The 17,559-nt window shown below is 45.3% G+C and overlaps 1 protein-coding gene across 3 annotated transcripts in view; it reads right to left on the bottom strand.

Moving 5' to 3' along the window:
* Gnptab (N-acetylglucosamine-1-phosphate transferase subunits alpha and beta) overlaps window positions 1-17,559 on the bottom strand; it is a 66,899-nt gene that overhangs the window by 3,387 nt on the left and 45,953 nt on the right. The window contains exons 8-20 of one of the 3 annotated variants that reach the window (NM_001427158.1): window positions 17,224-17,385; window positions 16,358-16,537; window positions 15,985-16,155; window positions 14,469-14,592; window positions 13,339-13,542; window positions 11,973-12,991; window positions 10,364-10,563; window positions 9,991-10,210; window positions 8,828-8,941; window positions 7,172-7,257; window positions 6,834-6,932; window positions 5,181-5,348; window positions 781-871 (exon numbers count right to left, since the gene is read on the bottom strand). In NM_001427158.1, coding sequence (NP_001414087.1) covers window positions 781-871; window positions 5,181-5,348; window positions 6,834-6,932; window positions 7,172-7,257; window positions 8,828-8,941; window positions 9,991-10,210; window positions 10,364-10,563; window positions 11,973-12,991; window positions 13,339-13,542; window positions 14,469-14,592; window positions 15,985-16,155; window positions 16,358-16,537; window positions 17,224-17,385 — 2,838 coding nt within the window. Of the gene's footprint in view, window positions 1-780; window positions 872-5,180; window positions 5,349-6,014; window positions 6,107-6,833; window positions 6,933-7,171; window positions 7,258-8,827; window positions 8,942-9,990; window positions 10,211-10,363; window positions 10,564-11,972; window positions 12,992-13,338; window positions 13,543-14,468; window positions 14,593-15,984; window positions 16,156-16,357; window positions 16,538-17,223; window positions 17,386-17,559 lie in introns of those variants that run through there. The other 2 variants (XM_017595197.3, XM_039080079.2) reach the window with 2 other exon arrangements.

Genomic DNA, 17,559 nt, shown 5'->3' with positions numbered 1-17,559 from the left:
GGTTTGAAGTCTACAAAAGTGAAAAGGAAGACAGGATACATGAATAAAAGTTTGCTGAATATTCTGGACACAGGGCTATGGTCGGCTGAGCACTGTATGACATGACATGTTGGATACACTGACACAACAATAAGCTAACGGCAAAGGACAACATGAGTGGATATGCTGGACACACTGACACAGGGCTATAAACTAATGGTTGAGCACTGCACGACTGGACGTGCTGGACACAGTCACACAGAGCAATATGCTAACAGCTGAACAGTGGATGACTTGGTGTGCTAACAGGATATCTGTTTACACTGATTTACCTTCTGTGATGGTTTGTATGTGCTTAGCCCAGGCATGGCCTTGTTGGGAGTACGTGTGTCACTGTGGGTGAAGGCGCTCATCCTAACTGCCTGGAAGTCGGTATACTGCTAGCAGCCTTCAGATAAAGATGGAGAACTTCATCCATGCCTGCCTGGATGCTGCCGTGTCCCTGCCTTGATGATAACGAACTGACCCTCTGAACCTGTAAGCCAGCCCCAACTAAATGTTGTCCTTATAAGACAACATTGGTCATGGTATCTGTTCACAGCAGTAAAACCCCAACTAAGACACCTTCCCTTTCCTTCTTTTTACCCCCTGGGGGAGGGGGGTTGATGGTACAGATTTTCAACACAACCTCTAAGTAGCCCAGGTTACCCTCAAACCTCCCAAGTACTGGGATTCTCCACCCGACTGTAGGTGTGAGTTTATATCATTTCTAAAAGGCCATGGGGATCACAGAAAACTTACCTGCTCAGCAAAAAATGAGAATACAGTAAATATGATCAATGTCGCTAGCACGCAGTGGGTCCAAAACTTCAGCTTGTCTCGATATGCTCTCCTGCTCAGAAACAGAAGTTATTCACTCATCTTTACAGGAATTCACTGTGCACATTGTGAAGCAAAACGATGTATAGAGTCAACCCTAAAATATCAATAAACTATACATTTCTAACACAAGTTCAGACCTGTCATTTTATAATAAATATTGTACTTCAGGTAGTAAGTTTCCTCCGCTCTCAAAGAAAAGTACTTGTAGACCTTAAAGTAACAGTTATTTTTATTTACTCATTCACGTTAATTTATTCTAGAAAAAAAAAAAAACCTGTGGATACAGAGGGATGAAGAACATTAAGTTTCTGCTTGAAAGTGTTCAGAAACGTGGAGAGCCATTGACATGGCTAGAAACATGTATTATCAAAATAAGGTTCTATAGAACCAACCCCCCAGAGAGATGACAGGCGCACCAACGGTCACACTTTTCCTTAGCCTTGAGTGAGATGCAGTGCCTCTGGCTGAGAAGGTGGAAAGAACAGTGGCAGAGAGGCCCAGCCACCCTGAGTCCTGAAGAGCCAACGAGGCTCTGGGAAGACAGAGCCACAGGAAGATGGCTGACAGGACCCAGGCTACTCTGGAAATGAGGTTTACTGGTCAAACCCTAACAGGACAGCAGATGAACCGTGGCATACAAGCAGGGTGAATACGGAGGCTGTGAAGGACAGACGGACAAACAAGGCACACAGTCCATTTTTAGCTGAGGTGTGGCAAAAATGAGGGGTTGTTTTAGGGCAATGAGAAGAAAAAAGAAATCAAGCAAAAGTGACCTTCTGTGGGGAGAATGAAGGGGACCTGGAGCTGACAGACAAAGAGACAGAGTGCTGTTATGAACATTCAGTGAAAATGCTTACCATGAGGTTTCAACTACCAGTAACTACTCCATTCTGGCTTTTTACCTAGTCCCAGGTTCTCCTAGCTCTTTGGGAATATATGTCTCTCCAGTTTAAGTCAATATTTTATCACAAGTGGTTCTTCTCTTTGTTTCTAATATCTGTGACCAGACGCAGCCAGCTCAGTGGACTCTACTGTGTGCAGGGTCATTCAGAGTCTATGCGGGCCTCGGAGGTACCCAGCACGGCCGTGCTGACCACTGCACACTTAGTCACAGGAGCTAACACACAGAAGCAGCATAAATGTCCAACAAGTGAAGGCATGAAGAAGATACGGTCTGGGGGCTGGAGAGATGGCTCAGCTGTTCTTCCACTGATGTGTCTGAAGACAGCTACAGTGTACTCATATACTACTTAAGTATTTAAAAAGAAGATATGGTTCATATACACAGGGGTTTCCTGAGCCATAGAGAAAAATGAAATCGTGACATGTGCACGAAGATGGATGCAGCTGGAAAGGCTCAGGAAAAAAAAGCCAGGCTCCAAAGACAAAGAACACGTCTTCTCTCATGTGCAGATTTTAATCTGCATATATTCCTATGTGTATGCAGGTTATGAGGCTGGAAGGGATATGGAGAGGCATCAACATAGAACACACCTGAAGCCAGGAAAGCCAGACCAATACAAAAATGCAAATAACTTGGGGATTTTGGCTGAGAGGTAGCATATTAGATCAGAGGATTAGAATAGAATTATAATGCCTAGTTATTGTACTTTAAGTTGAAAACAAATCTTGGTCTCTCTAGTGTTGTTATTGGGGAACTAGCTAGGATAAATAAAAACAGCCCCTGTATTCATTTATTGTATACTTTAAAAACATTTTTTATTGGAATTTTTAATCTACATTTTCAAATGTTATTCCCTTTCCCAGTTTCCTGGATATAAGTCCCCTATCCATCCCCCTTCCCTTCTTCTATACGGGTGTTCCCCTCCCCAACCATCCTACTGCATACTTTTATATTAAAATGTCTGGTGCAGGTTTTTGTCATTCCCACCACTGATTTAGACCACAAACCCCTTCCACCCTTCCCCTACAGCATTGGCACCTACTTATGTGGCCATTTGCTTCCCGAGGGAAGCACATAGTTTCGTTCATCATCCATTTCAACTGAGATTCTGACAGCAGGTGGCTGCCAAGGAGATACTCAGCTTCATTTTGACACAGCCGACTGCCCAGGAGGTGCCGTGGAAAACGCTCAAAGTACTCTGAATCCTGCCACTTACTCAATGTGCTGCTGGAGATCAAAGCCAGAAACCGGACTGGGGGAGTTAATGCTGGGAAGTGCCCGAAGGCTGGACACCGCGAGAGGCTGCATATGAAGACGAATCCATACTCACAGCTTCTCCTTATGAGAATGAACAGGCAGGGAGGGCAGCGAGAACACCATCTCGTTTACCCAGCTGCACCCTCCGGGTTCTTTCAAGTTGTCAAGACCTGCCAGGTCTGCCCTACGACAGTCTCTGACCTCTGTGTACCGCTTTCATCAGTCCTTGGAGGCTGACAGATGGCACTGAAGCCTCCAGCAGACATTTCTCAGCTTGGTTTTAAACACCAACCTAGTGTTTCCAGAAATGTATTTTACAAGTACCTTAATTTATGACTTTCTTTGTTGCTATTATAGGAGATGCCATCTAACTATTACCACATCGGGACAAGAATCTGGGGCCAACTTAAATCTGTGTTCCCAGGGCCTGGTCACTCTTACTTGGCTCCAGAATGTACTTCGGTACTTTGACACGAGGGTTGTAATTTTGCGCACAGCTGTTAACCTGATCGTTTCTACCACTGTATTCTTATGGTGCTTTGATTTATGATCTCCTTTTGTTTTGTAACTCTGGAAACGTCACGAAACCTTTCCGCATGTTATTAAGAACCTGAATTCATTTCCCAGGCCACAGTCACTCTCATTTGGCTCAAGAGTAAACGGTTATTCCCTTGGGTATGAGAGGTATGTTTCATAAAGACAGCAATCAAGTCCAAGTGTCACCTTTTCCCAAAAGAATCAAGTGCTCCCATCCCCGGCACACCAAAATCATCGGAAACCTTACTGCCACACCTAATCTATTCTCTCTGGTGCCCCTCACCCTGGACAGACTTCGACCTCAAAGTCAGCACTATAGATGTCCCATCTTTGGAACACCCACCCTAGGGAGGCAGGCAAAGGGTTAAAGGCCTTCATAAATTCAAAGATTAAAGTTGCCCGACCTCATGGCAGTGAATACAAAAGGGGGAGAGCATACAGAGCAGATACTAGAATGTGTGGGCAAGACGCAGGCCTGGTCTAGCACTTGCCAGCTACGTCAGTGTAAGCAACTTACTCCCAGCACTTATGAGGCAGAGGTCAGGATACGATCACAAGTTGCAGACCAGTTTGGGCTGCAAAGAGAATTCTAGACTAGCACGAGTTAAGGAATGAAACCCTATCTTAAAAAACTCAAGGGCTCAGCATGTATCTTGACTGTAAAGTGCTTGCTTAGCATGCACAAGGCCTGGGGTTTGATTCTTGTCATTAAGAAAACAAACAATTCCCTTAATGGGGAAGAAGTCAGAAATGTGATGTCACGTGGCACAAGTCCTTACATAAGCAATATCCAGAAACAAGTGAATTCAGAGAGAGGGCAAATAAATGGTCACCAGGGGCCGAGGGCAAAGTGATGGGGAAATGTCTGCTCAAAGGCTGCTGGGAAAGTCTTCAAGCCGGCAATGCTACATAGCATCATGAGTAGTAAATGCCGCTGAACCCTGTGGCTGAAAGTGATGGGGTGAATTGTATGACCCCCCCATGTCAGTTTAACTGTCTTCTCTTGTCTCATCCTTCCCAACTGTAGCAGATGACTCCCTTTTTATTATTATTACTATTTTATATATTTACATTTCAAATGTCCTCTTCCCAGTCCCCCTTCCACAGCCCCTCCCCAGCCTGTTTCCCCCTCCCCTTTGCCTCTAAGTTCTAAGCAACACTTGACAGATGTCAATCTTTCCGACATTGTCTACGAAGTTCCCACTTGGTCTAAAAGCTTGCCCAGCAGTCTGGCCAGCCGCGCTGACTTCATATGCTTATCATTAATACTAAATGCAAGATCTTCCACATCAGTGCTGCCACTCACTTAGATATTGATCAGCTAACAGTCAATTAAAGGAAGCTTCAAGCAGTAAAACTGAAAAAACCCAGTTACCTATTTTTCAAATCTCTTGAAATGCCCCTATAGTGCCTTTTAAATGTTTAATAGAACAAAAATTCTAAATCTGTTTTTTCAAATAAATTACATGGCAGATAGCACATTAAAGAACTGTCAGCATTCTAAAGTCCACATAGAAATATATATGCAGATACATGGGGACACCACACACACACACACACACACACACACACACACACACACACACACACACACGCATATGTATAAAAACCAAGAATTTACCATTCCTGAAGCTCATGCATGTGAAGAAAACGGTTCCGATACTCCCTTGGCAGCTCAAACTGGGAAGGTATGGGAAACATGGATTCATAGAAGTCCCTGAGAACAGCTTTCACTGTCTGGGCATCTTTATGATTGTGGTCAATGTTGTCATTCAGACAGACAAACTTCCTGAAACAACAGGGAGTTACTAGTCATCATACACATGAACCTGATCTAATAAAGTAAGAAACCTGGGCTCCAAACCATTTCAGTGCACCCAGCTCCTCTAGTCGGCATACTGGCTGACATCATTCCCTAGAGGAGTGGAGTGCTGTAAAACTTCCTTGCCAGTTCCTCCCCAGTCAAACAAGAGAACTAGAGCAGATAATTCTGAAAGATTGATGTAACCGTGGGGTCGATGAATGGCATCCATGCGGTGCAGCGACAAGTCTGTGCTCAGTAATGGTTTACCGGCTGACAGCTGAGTCAGCGCCTAGTACAAGTTCTCTGACTTGACTGCTGTGTCACGCTCGTGTAGATGCTTGACACAGAGATGGTGCCCAACAGTGTAGACTCTGTATCCCCAACCAAGCTGTGAGCGGCTGGGGGCTGGCAAGAGCAAGGTCGGAGGGGTTGTCCTTTCTTATGTCAGGTCTTCTTTAAGGAGAAAGTCACAAGCTGAGGTCCCTAAGATTATGATCGGTCTGGACACCAACACTTTTGAAAAGAACAATTTAAAAGAAAAGTCAAACCAATTTAATAAAACCTTCAGGTCCAACTACAATTCTGGGAAAAAGAAAGAGGATGCAGGAACAACTTTAGAAGTCACAGACAGGACAGCGTGGTGGCGCATACCTTTAATCTCAGCACTGGCGGGGCAGAGGCGGGCAGATCTCTTGAGTTTGAGGGTAGCCTGGTCTACAGGGAGAATTCCAGGATAGCTAGGGCTACAGAGAGAAACAAACCCTGTTCAAAAAACCAAAAGCAAACCAAACAAAACACACACACACACACACACACACACACACACACACACACACACACACACACACACACACCCCTCTTACAGAAAGAACAAGTTAAAAAGGAAGATTAGCTGAGCATGGTGACCGATGCCTGTATTTTAGAACTCAGGAGGCAGAAGCGGATCTCTATTGAATTCCAGGACAGCTTGGGCTAGTGAGAGCTTGTCTCAAAAATAAGTTAAAACGATATAAAAAATAAAAAAAAGCTAAGAAGCCCCAGGCTATCAAATAGCCAGAGTGAGTTGCCTCGTTGGTTAGAGCGCTCACTCAGAGCGGCCCCGCCTGCATGCTAGGAAGGCATGGGGTTGGGGGGAGGGCTCAGTCTAGTTGCCATGGCAACTGCTCAGGAGGAGCCTTTTAAGAAATACAGTGCCAGCTGTGTACAAGCCCCCTGACCCCACCCTTGTGGCTCCGTGGCAGGTGACACCCACATCTCAGCAGTTTGGGCAAGGCCCTCTGTGGGAAACGGACAACTGAACTCACAGCTCCTGCCTCTCTGCTCAAACCCAGATGAAACACTACGACCTTAACGGGAGCTTCTGTGCCTACTCCAAAATGAAATAAGACACTCTCTTCTCTTTACTCCTGTTTGTTCCCTTTTAGAATTAAAAAAAAAATTATAATCAGAAAAAAAAAGCCCAATTCCTACCTGGGGTTTTTTCTGATGTCATCCAACTGGCCAACCACATGAGAAACATTGGTACGTATCATCTTGAAAGCGATTTCTTCCTCTCCCATGATTTCAAACCTAATTGTCAAACATATTTCAATAGTTTTATAAATACATGTGAAACGGAAAACAACATTTCAGTAGGAAAAGTGTCCTTGAATACTTATTGGACTCAACATGAACAGAAATAAAAGCATTTTTTACGATTACTTAGAGGACTTTAACAAACGTGCAATTAATAAAACACCGTAGAGACACAAACTCGCTGGACCTTTCTGACTATTCTTAAGCTGAACAAAGAGATTTTTACTCCTTACCTGTATTTGTTCTTGTCTTTATATGCTTTGTGGATCTTGTCAGTTACCGGCTTGCAATTGGTGACAAGACTCTTAGTGACCGGCGGCTATTGAGAGGACACAAGTGGGTCAGACAGACATCCAGGGCAAGCGAGACAGAGCAAGTGAGGCATGCGTCTTGGGCGCTGAGTTTAAGGGCTCACCAAGAGTCTACCGGGCTAAGGACAGACATAGTGAAGGGGAAATGGCTGAGGAGCCCAGCATCCTTTTACCCTTGGCTACTGTCTTAGCCATACTCTTGGGGTACACCTCTTGGGGTACACCTAAAGATATATGAAGAGACAACGGGGCTGGCGATCCAGGATGCCTACCTTCCATCCTGAGGAGAAAGGGTGTGTTGACAAACACATGAAGAAAAATTAATTACCCATCTTTGGCCTAATTAATTATTTTTGTCTTCTTATCAGCATCTCCCTGAGTCCCGACTGGCCTAGAACTAAGAGGACCCAGGCTGATAATAAACTTATGATTTTCCCGCTTTTGTCTCCCATGTGGTGGGATTCTAGGCCATGGACCATCAGGTCTTGTGTAAAACAGATGTAAAAAAAACCCAAACAAAAACAAAGGAACAAGCAAACCCCAGGCCAGTGACCTGTGCATGCCTTTCACTATATCAGCTTTGAGAGAATTGGTATCGGGGGAAATTTTATAAAGGAGTTATTATTTTAAAACTCTTCTGAGAATGGTCTTTACCTTGTATAATTTAACTTCTATATTTTAAAATGACCTTATTCTTTCCAGAGGCAGAAAATACCTAGGATTACACAAAGGCCCTTTCATTGAGTAAGGACATCCTATGAAATGGCTGTGTGTGTTTCTCTTAGAACAGGCATTGCAGATGGCTGAAAACCACCGTGCAGGCCCTGGGAACTGAACCCAGGTCCTCTACAAGAACAAAGGTGTTCTTGAGTACTGAGCCACTTCTTTACCCTAGTAATTAAAAAAAAATAGAATTTTATTCTGATTATGAAAGTTATTCATCGAACAAAATATGAAAAACTAAGTAAGATACTAGTACTAAAAATCTGTGATTCAATGTATCTTTTGAGGTTTGCATGTTCTGTGTCCTTAAGTAGGTGATGGATTGTATTTGGTGACTTTTGATAGTTCAACTTATATGTATGCTTCCCATTTCCCTCCTAGCCAGCTGATTTTCTAAGCATTTTTACATATATCATATGCACTACTTATAAAACCATGTTAAGTCCTGTATCATGAATGCTCTCCCATTGATTCTGAGGTGCACACATTTCTGGAAGTGTGAAATGGAAACATCGCTTACAGTTAACAATCTTCTGATTATCCTGGACAGTGACGTTGCAACGGATAGGTGGAACCCATTTCTGTCCCCCATAAAACCCAGGAAGGGTCAGCAGCACCCCTCTAACATTTCTGGGGAGGGTTCTCTTTCCAAAAGAGAGCTCTGGGGTTACTTGCTGCCACCACTGGTCACCAGGATGTCTGTTTATGGAATCTAAGTGACCGATCTAAATATTAGCTTACAAATTCGCAGAGCGGGGAGAGAGTCTAAAGCAAGAGGTAGTTGCATTATCTCAGCCTCTTTCTTTGGAGAGCCACACCGAAAGGGAGGCACTTAAGGATTAACACGAAACTTACCAGATTGGGGTCATAGTACGCTTCCTGAGTTGGTGGGATGTTGCTTAGTTGAGTGATATTAGCAGGGAGCAGCTTTGAGCAGTTTATCAACATGTGTTCCAAACCTGTCAAATCCTAACAACACAAAATATAAATCTGTTACATACACCATAAATAAAACTGTGGCTTAAAAATAAAAAGTGTGTGCACAGGAACATTATGCAGATTGAACAGGTTGTATTTATGTATTTTTATATACACACACGGACACACACAGACACACACAGACACACACATACACACACATACACACATACACAGATACATACATACACATACACACATACACAGATACATACACACACATACACACATACACACACACTCACACACACAGGTATCTAATGACAATTGATGGGGAAAGGGGCATGAATTTGAAAAAGAACGAGGAGGGAGGAACATGAGAGGACTTGGAGGGTGGAAATACAACAGGGAAATGATGTAATCAAATTATAATCTCAAAAAAGGAAAAGGAGAAATCATAATAAAAAGTATGTAAGAGTCTAAAAGACGGGTATTTGAAATGGCTCAAAAGCAATAAAATTCTTACATATAAAATAGAAACATCTCAAAACAGCAAAATGAAACTATACAACAATCAATATTTCATCCTTGTCTGAACGAACACGAGGCTCGAGACACGCATTTCTACAAGGCAGCCACGGCTCAGAAGAGAGCTCTGGGGTTACTTGCTGCCACCGCTGGTCACCAGGATGTCTGTTTATGGAATCTAAGTGACCGATCTAAATTCTGTGGGACTAATTCAAGCTGGTATCTCCACGCATGAGTTTGGTATTCCTAAGGATCAGGGAAGGACTCCAGTCAGTTGCACCTCCAGGCCCTGAATGAGCGGTCACAGGGATCAGTCACAGGGATCATATGCAGGTTATCTACCACCTGACTCTCCCCACCATGATTAACCCCACTGCAGGGCCACAAAAAATAACCCGTAAAACACATATAGCAAATAGCATTTTAATTGTGGCTTTAATAAATGGATGGCTTACCAGTCCATACATTAAATCCACAATCACCTTTACTTGAACTGTAGTAGAAGAGGAGGTAATATCAGAATTACATTTTCCTTGGCGTGTCACGAGCATAAGGCTAAAGCAATACTTTACCTGCAGACTTAAAGGTAGATCGTGAACTCTTGTGGCCAGTGTTCGGATTTCTCTATCTGACAGGACACCGGATTGGTCTGTATCAACTTCATCAAAGACTTGAGAGAGATTCAGGGGCTGAACTGCACTCATGAGGTAATAGAAATAGGAGAAGGCAAACTGCATGTCCTCAGAGTGACGCACCTTGTGAAATGACGTCTTGTCAAACTCTTCAGGGAACCTGTGCAAATATAACATACACAGAGCTCTGGGGACCCCGGTACATACGGTATTGGGGCAGCTATGAAAACAGAAGTCTCCTCAGACATGAAGGCCATAGGCTCGACAGGGCAAACATACAAATGCCAGGTACACAGGCACAGTGAAGACTTACATATCTTGTAGTTCTTGCATAACGATCCTGTCGATCATGTGTGGCATGTGTGCGGGGACTTTCCTGGATGTGAATCCAAACTTGCTATTGAGAATTTTATTGACGTATCGGAGGGAGTCTGCAAACGTATCTTTTAGTTGTCTCCCCGCATGTCTGCTGTCAGTAAAGTACGCCAACTGTTTCTTTAATGACTCTTCCTCCTGAAAGGAGAATTCCGTAACTCAACACTGTGTTTAGTCCAGAGTGGATTCTATTGACAATCGATAAAGGCACCACCACAGTGTTAAAGAACGTGACAACAACTGGTCCCTAATGGTCCTCGAAGATGAGGGACGTTCACGCTGTCAGGTTACCTTAAGGATCCTAAGCACCAGCTTGAGAGTAACAGTGATGTGACAGGCCAGGAGAGCATCAAACACTAGTCACAGAAAACATGACTTCAAAGCCAATTTGGTGCAACATTTAGAAAAAGTAACAACGTACAAATTTTAAAGCACCTTAAGAGCCAAGTTACTTGGTGACTTGGAGCATGTGTCTGCTGAGTTTTGAACAGGAATAAAAAACTGAGCTCACTGTACGATAAAGACAAAGCCCGTCAGGCAGAACCGAAAGGCCCAAGAAAACTGCAAAGAATGTGAGCCTATTTTAATGGAAGAAATTTTCTGCTTCACCAACTGAGGAAAACGTGAGGGAAAGACAAGAGCCGATGCTGGTCAGTGTACGGAAGAGCCGGCGCCCCTGTGCATGATGGGAGTGTGAGGTGGTGCCATATCTTAGGACCCAGAGTTCTCAAGGATGAAATCCCTAGCAAGGCTGGAAAGTGTATACAGAAACACAGGCAAGAACCTGCCACCCTCCACTCAATTACTGAGTGCCTAATGTGCATGGTAAAAAGATGTCTCCCAGAGGGGCTGAGGAGAATGGGCCCCACTTCAGCATCTTCCTCTTCATGTTCAGCCTCGACTGTACGGCTTTTCTTGGTCTGTCAACTCCAATCCATCTGTGGTCAGCTCACTGGGCCTGGTTCCTGGAAGTTCCCTAGTGCTTTGGGCAAAGCTGGGAGTCCTTGCCTAATCTCAACAGAGATCCTTTACGGCCACAATCATCAGCTTTAAATCCCCACTCCTAGTGGCCTCTCAGTCTTCCTGGGGAGTGACTGTCTGTGTCCCCAGGGATTGGCACAGTGGCAGCACCTGGAGGAAAAGTAACCCCATGTCATAGTGAAGGCCACGGATGACACAGGGGACAAGAGCCTGAGGGTGCCATTGATGTTGGAAATGCTAACAAACTTATCTGAACCTCGGGCTTTCTCACCAGCTAGGCGGATGATAGCATCAGATCTGTGGGCTAACCAGAGACAGGATGTCAGCCTGCTCTCCCCCACGTGCCCAGCTCCACCCCGAGCTAAAATCCTTACTCGTGTTTTATGTGGCCTTTCTATTATTAGGGCTACTGGGGGGAAATTCAATGAAATCGCTCAAGAAAAAGCACTTACTTCAGTTGTGGTCTCCGGAGAATGCTAGATAAATGGCAGTCAGTATCATGCTACCACTTAGAAAGTTATTTATGTCCCAGGGCATGACAAAGAATAAGGCTAGGTCGAACTTACATCAAGAAGGTCTTGGAAATACTTGTTTTTCTCCCAGGGCAAAAAGCCTGGGTAACTGGGTATGTGCTGCTGTAGCCTCCTGCCAGGCACCAGCTCGTTTACAGGTACGTGGCTATCAGCATTGCCCTCTGCTCTGTCTCTGTCCCCTTCCTTTGGCATGCGGCCTTCTGGGGGAATGATCAGTGGTGAGAGGTTCTCTTTGGGCACAGGTTGGGTCGGGGGTGGATTCAAACCGTGGTCACGACCGTTCACAGTCGCTGTCTCCGCTGGGGTCGTCCACCTCTCTGGTCTGCGTGCGGCAGCAAAGCCACGTGGACGTTGGTGAGAGGGGTCTTCCTGTGGGACCTCCAGGTTGTCTTTTGTCTCATCTGTCCCAGCTTGAGGTTTTCCTTTAGTATCTAGTGAATTCCTCAGGAAAGGTCTCAGCAGGGCTGACTTGGACAAGTTGTATCCTTTCAGAGTGATGTCTCCACGTTCCAGTTGCGAATCCAGGTTGCTCAGCCTCACCTGGGCCTCTTTGGGAAGGAGGGAAATATTCACCCGGGGGATTTTCACCTCCTCCTGGACTTTCCCTGTTGCGTTTACATCAGGTCTCCTGACCCTGGGGAAGCGTTTCTCTTTGGGAACATCTTCAAAAGGGACGTCAGCCTGAGGAAGAGGTGTCACTGGGCTAACCAAATTGTCATAGGTCTTCTGGGTTGTGGAGTTCGGTTTAGGCACCTCCCTCGTGTCCACCTCTACTGCTATCTGGATTTTGAACTCTTCATCGTTTGAGTTTTGAAGGGTGAGGTTAAAATAGATCGTGGTTGCGTTCATCCCACTGTGCATTATGAGGTGTATGGTTTTCCACTTGTTTGCGATAGACGCGTGACGGACGATGGGGTTGTCACTGTAGGTCCCCTCAACGCCTCTTTTGGCTATGTTTGCAAAGCTGAAATAAGACAGGTATTCACCTTTGGGGACAACATAGTGAGTCTGGTTTGGGAGAAGTGTTACTTTATACAATTCATGAAAATGATCTAGAGGAAAGAACATAAACATGGTTTCTTCTTAATTAGGTATTTTTTTTACTCCCTGGCCTTAATTCTCTGGGGTCAAGTTCTTATTTTCTAAGTGTGACTTTAAATTTATCTTAAAAGGCTCACAAATTTTAATATAAGGTTTCGGTGGCTCATGCTACCATTTGGAATGACCCCAGCAATTTACATGGAGTGTTAACCCTGTGACTTTTATCAGTAAACATCAATGACTCGTTTCCAATTTTTTCCCCCCATTTGAGAAGAATTAAAGAGTGACAACCATCGGGCGTTCCTCCATTTGTGGGTTTGGCCATCTGTCCCTAATGTTTTCACTGCAGCAAACATACCTTGTCCACAGTCGCCAGCATCAAACCCACAGGACAGGACGTTGCAGGCCTGGTCACAGAACTTATCGGCCAGCCAGGAGTTTGCACACCCTTGGTTACAGTAAGAGATAGTGTTTATTCCTCCACCAAACTGCCAGCGCTGCCCGACTCCAATATTGCCGGTACCCCCGCCTCCGGCGACATAGCGACTCCCTGCGCTATTACCTGCAGAGGGAGGAGGAGGGAGAGTCTTTGGAGGGCTTCCAGCGTGAAGGAGGACAGCCCACCGCGTTTGCTAGACTGATCTGAACTGCAGCTACAAAGTCTCATCCCTGGTCTTCAACAGGAGACTGCCCGTGTCTTCAGGAAGCCCCAGAAGGAAATATCAACTGGTAGAATACAGGCAGTGGCGGCTAAGACAACACAGCAAAGCTGGTGTCCCCTCACAGGATTAGTGTTGGCACATGTTAACAGTTCCAGGTCTGCTCTGGGTTGTTTTTATTTTACATAAGTGCCCCTGACGGAGAACAGATGCAGCTTTGACATTTTGCTTCCTCTAATGTTCAACACACCAACAAGCCCATTTGTTCTTCTTCTAGACCGCCTGGGATGACAGCATCTATGCACACTATCTTTCTCAGGGCCCTAAAAATTCAAATGGGTAATAAACAATGCTCTAGAATTTAGTGCTTTGTGAACTGAAAGCTATTAAGTGGACGTATTTTAAAGAGTGCCGACATCAAGTCCAAGAGCAGTTTGTGGGTGTGGGAGAGGTGGGAGTGGGGTGGGGTGGGGGAGGTGGGAGGAGGGGTAAAGTGATAAGTAGATTAAGACTAGTTCTTCTGTAACTCGGATCATTTCATAGTCTGCTGCAGTTCCCCACTGCAAGCTACTGCCATGGCCTCCTGCAGAACCAGGGAGAATGACCCCCACGTTTACATAATTAAGAGTATTCTCAATGCTTTAGGTAATAACAAAAGCTATTTCCAAGGACAGGGCCTACACCAGAGAAGGGCTTCAATAATGGACCCCACGAGTCAACTGGGCCACACGGCAACAAGGACCAGGGATCTCTGGATTCTAGTGTCAACAGCACGAATTCCTAGGATCAAGGATGAGAAGATGAACAGGTCCACTTAGCACGGCCTCACCAGAGCAGTCTCCGCCATCCCAGTCACAGGCTGAGTTATTACAGGCCTTATCACAGTAGCCGTCTTTGATCCAGGAGCCCGGGCAGCCCTCTGCACAATTCGGCACCGGCCATGTCAGATAAACCTGTGACAAAACCGAAGAGGAACTAATAAATCCAGACACTTTTTACTCTTGAATTAAAATTTAACTGTAAAGCAGCCTTAAGAAAAATTGGTCTCCCAAAGACTGGCTGCTGGTCCTCCGCACTGCCTTAGGCTGGCCGAGGCCCGCTGGGCCGTTAGACTACTCGCGGCTGATGTTATTCAAGACGCTTACGGTTATTCTTTCCCAACTGCTTCAGGAACAAGGACTCGGCCATGGGTTAGTCTTAATACTCTTATGCTCTGCTTTAACATAAGATATCAAGGCCAGACTTACGTGAGTGACGTCACAGTCACCTTTTAGCCATGACACTTACTAGTAACCCCTATGTGCATTTACACATGAGGGGACTCAAGGCTGAGGAAAAGAGATGATGATGCTGGGAGATTTTATCCCCACGCTAAGGCTACGTTTAGACAAACTACTGTAAGATTCAGAGCTCCCACAATGGGTTGTGTGGGGCATGGTTACTTTATAAATTAAATCCACTGAGGATAAACACACACTCTCCCTCAAACTCATTGCTCCTTTGCGCATGACACTTATTCAGAATTTACTTTTAAAATCTAAACTGAAACTGGAGCCTGCCAATAGCTAAGAGTTTGGCTCTGTGGCATGTATGAGTTCTTGGGGCTGGTCCCATGGGAGAAAAATCCAGTTCAATTCTGATAGGAGGTCAACCCGATCCACCTGATTTAAACCTTCAGCTCCTTCCCACCATCCCCCCAGCTGGAGTCAGACAGACCACTTGTGTGAAACCTCACCCATTCGCACTTCTAGTGTGTGTATGTATGTATATATATATATATATATATATATATATATATATATATATATATATAAATACATATATGTGTGTGTGTGTGTGTGTGTGTGTGTAGTTTATTTGTTTGTTTTGTTTTATTTTTTGAGACAAGATTTCTAAGTGGTCCTGACAATCCTGGAACTCACTTTGTAGACCAAGCTGGCCTGGAACTCACAGATCTGCCAACCTCTGCCTCCTGGGTGCTGGGATTAAAGGAGTGTACCACCGCCTCCCTTTAAGCACTAATGTTAAGCTAACTTTCTATGTTGGTCATTTTGTTGGCACTCTAGCTGCATTTTTTTTTTGTTGTTGTTGTTGTAAAGTGGGTTTGTTGTAGTAGAAAATACAAAGGGTCAAGGGGGAAAAAAAAAAAGGGAATTCCGGTTATTCGAGGTGAATTCTGTTTATCCTAGGCTGCAGGAAAGCAATCTCTCAATGTAGTCCTTTTAAAGCCTGACCGCTGACTTGGAAGCCTTAAACGCCTGCTTGTTAATACTTGAATAAAGAAACGGACACGGATTTGCTCCTCTGCCAGCGACTGTCTAGCTAGGTGCCCACCCATCTCTTACCTTTTGACCTTTGGAGTGGCTGTAAAAGTCATCGGGCCAAACGTCCTTACCAAACATGACATCGTCATTTAGATAAATGAACTTCTGGGACAGCCCCTCGATGCGGTGGATGTGGCTTTCAATGGCAGGGGAGCTGAAGGTAGGCAAGTGGCTCAGGTTTTGGAAAATGTCCTTTTAACAGAAAACACACACAGAGGGCGACGTGAGCTGCTTTGATTAGGGCGGGCACTGGGAAAGAGGGAAAAGTGGAGACTGGTAATTCAAACAGGTAGACATGGTGGTGGAGAAGAGCGCCATGAAATTATGAGGTCACTCTCCCGTTGAAAGCACAGACAGGAAACCATGGCCCCGCAGTACGTGCGAAGTCACCCACCTGGTGGGTCACGATGGTCACTCGAGGGTTGTCAAGGTTCAGCCAGGATGGAATCTGCCCGTTGGTGACAATGAAAATATTCCGTACCCATGGCGCATGTCTCTCGATAGATCTCAGTGAGTACCTCAGCTCTTCGTTATCCTCGAAGCGGCTGGCAGACACATCTTCATCCTGCTTGGACTGGGAGAGGGGAGAGATATTTGACACGTGAAGCGTCTGCTCTAAACCCCAGCTCGTCCCGATCGGTGGCCTGCTCTGCTCTAACGGGGCTAAGTTCTACGCTGGTGTCATTTGACAGGAGGGAGCCTCAACTGAGAAAAATGCCTCCAGGAGATCGGGCTGTAGGCCAGACTGTTGGGAGTTAACGTCTTTCTTTCTTTTTTCCCCCCTTTTTTATTTTTCTCTGTGTAGCCCTGGAGAGCTGTCCTAGAATTTGCTATGTAGACTAGGCTGGTCTCAAACAGATGTTTGCCTGCCTCTGCCTCTAGAATGCTGGGATTAAAGGCCTGCCCTATCCTGGCCTGCCCAAAGCTTTATTTTACTGTTTACACTTGTGTATGAGTGACCGTGAGTCTATGTGTACACTGGTGCCTTCGGAGGCCAAAGACAAACGATTCCTTGGAAACCAGAGTCAGAGGAGGTTAGGAGCCATCTAGTATGGGTGCTGAAGGCCAGCTTCGGTCCTCTGGAAGAGCAGCAAGTGCTCTTTTCAGCTGAGCCATCTCTTTGGCCTTGTTCTTCTCAACAAGTAGCAAACCAGTGGTAGAGCATGACGGTTTGGAGAAGCCCCCGGCTGGCTGAGCTATTCTGCCAGTGGCAGACGTTCTGAGTTCTTGACCTGGGCTGTAGGAGTCTACGCTCCTTACCTGGCTGATGGCGCTCAGGTCCCACAGCAGATAGGCAGGGCTGATGGCCAGTTCCTTCCCACTGATGCTCATGTTCTTCTTGGTCTGCTTGTTCAGCTCGGGGAAACCTTTGGGGTTATTCAATTTCAGAAGAGCGACGCTGGCCTCCGAGTACAGCTGCAACTGAGAGGTGACAGAGAAACACACGGCACGTGGGCCTCACGGATAAACGCAGGTTTACACTTAAGTTCTTTCTTTAGTCATCGATTTACTTAGTTATTTTTGAAAGAGTTTCGAGGTCTAGGCTGACCTCCTGGCAATCCTTCTGCCTCAGCCTCCCAAGTGCTGAGATTGCAG

The sequence above is a fragment of the Rattus norvegicus genome, chromosome 7, assembly GCF_036323735.1.
Source record: "Rattus norvegicus strain BN/NHsdMcwi chromosome 7, GRCr8, whole genome shotgun sequence".
NCBI lineage: Eukaryota > Metazoa > Chordata > Mammalia > Rodentia > Muridae > Rattus > Rattus norvegicus.
This window is presented reverse-complemented; position numbering and strand designations above follow the sequence as displayed.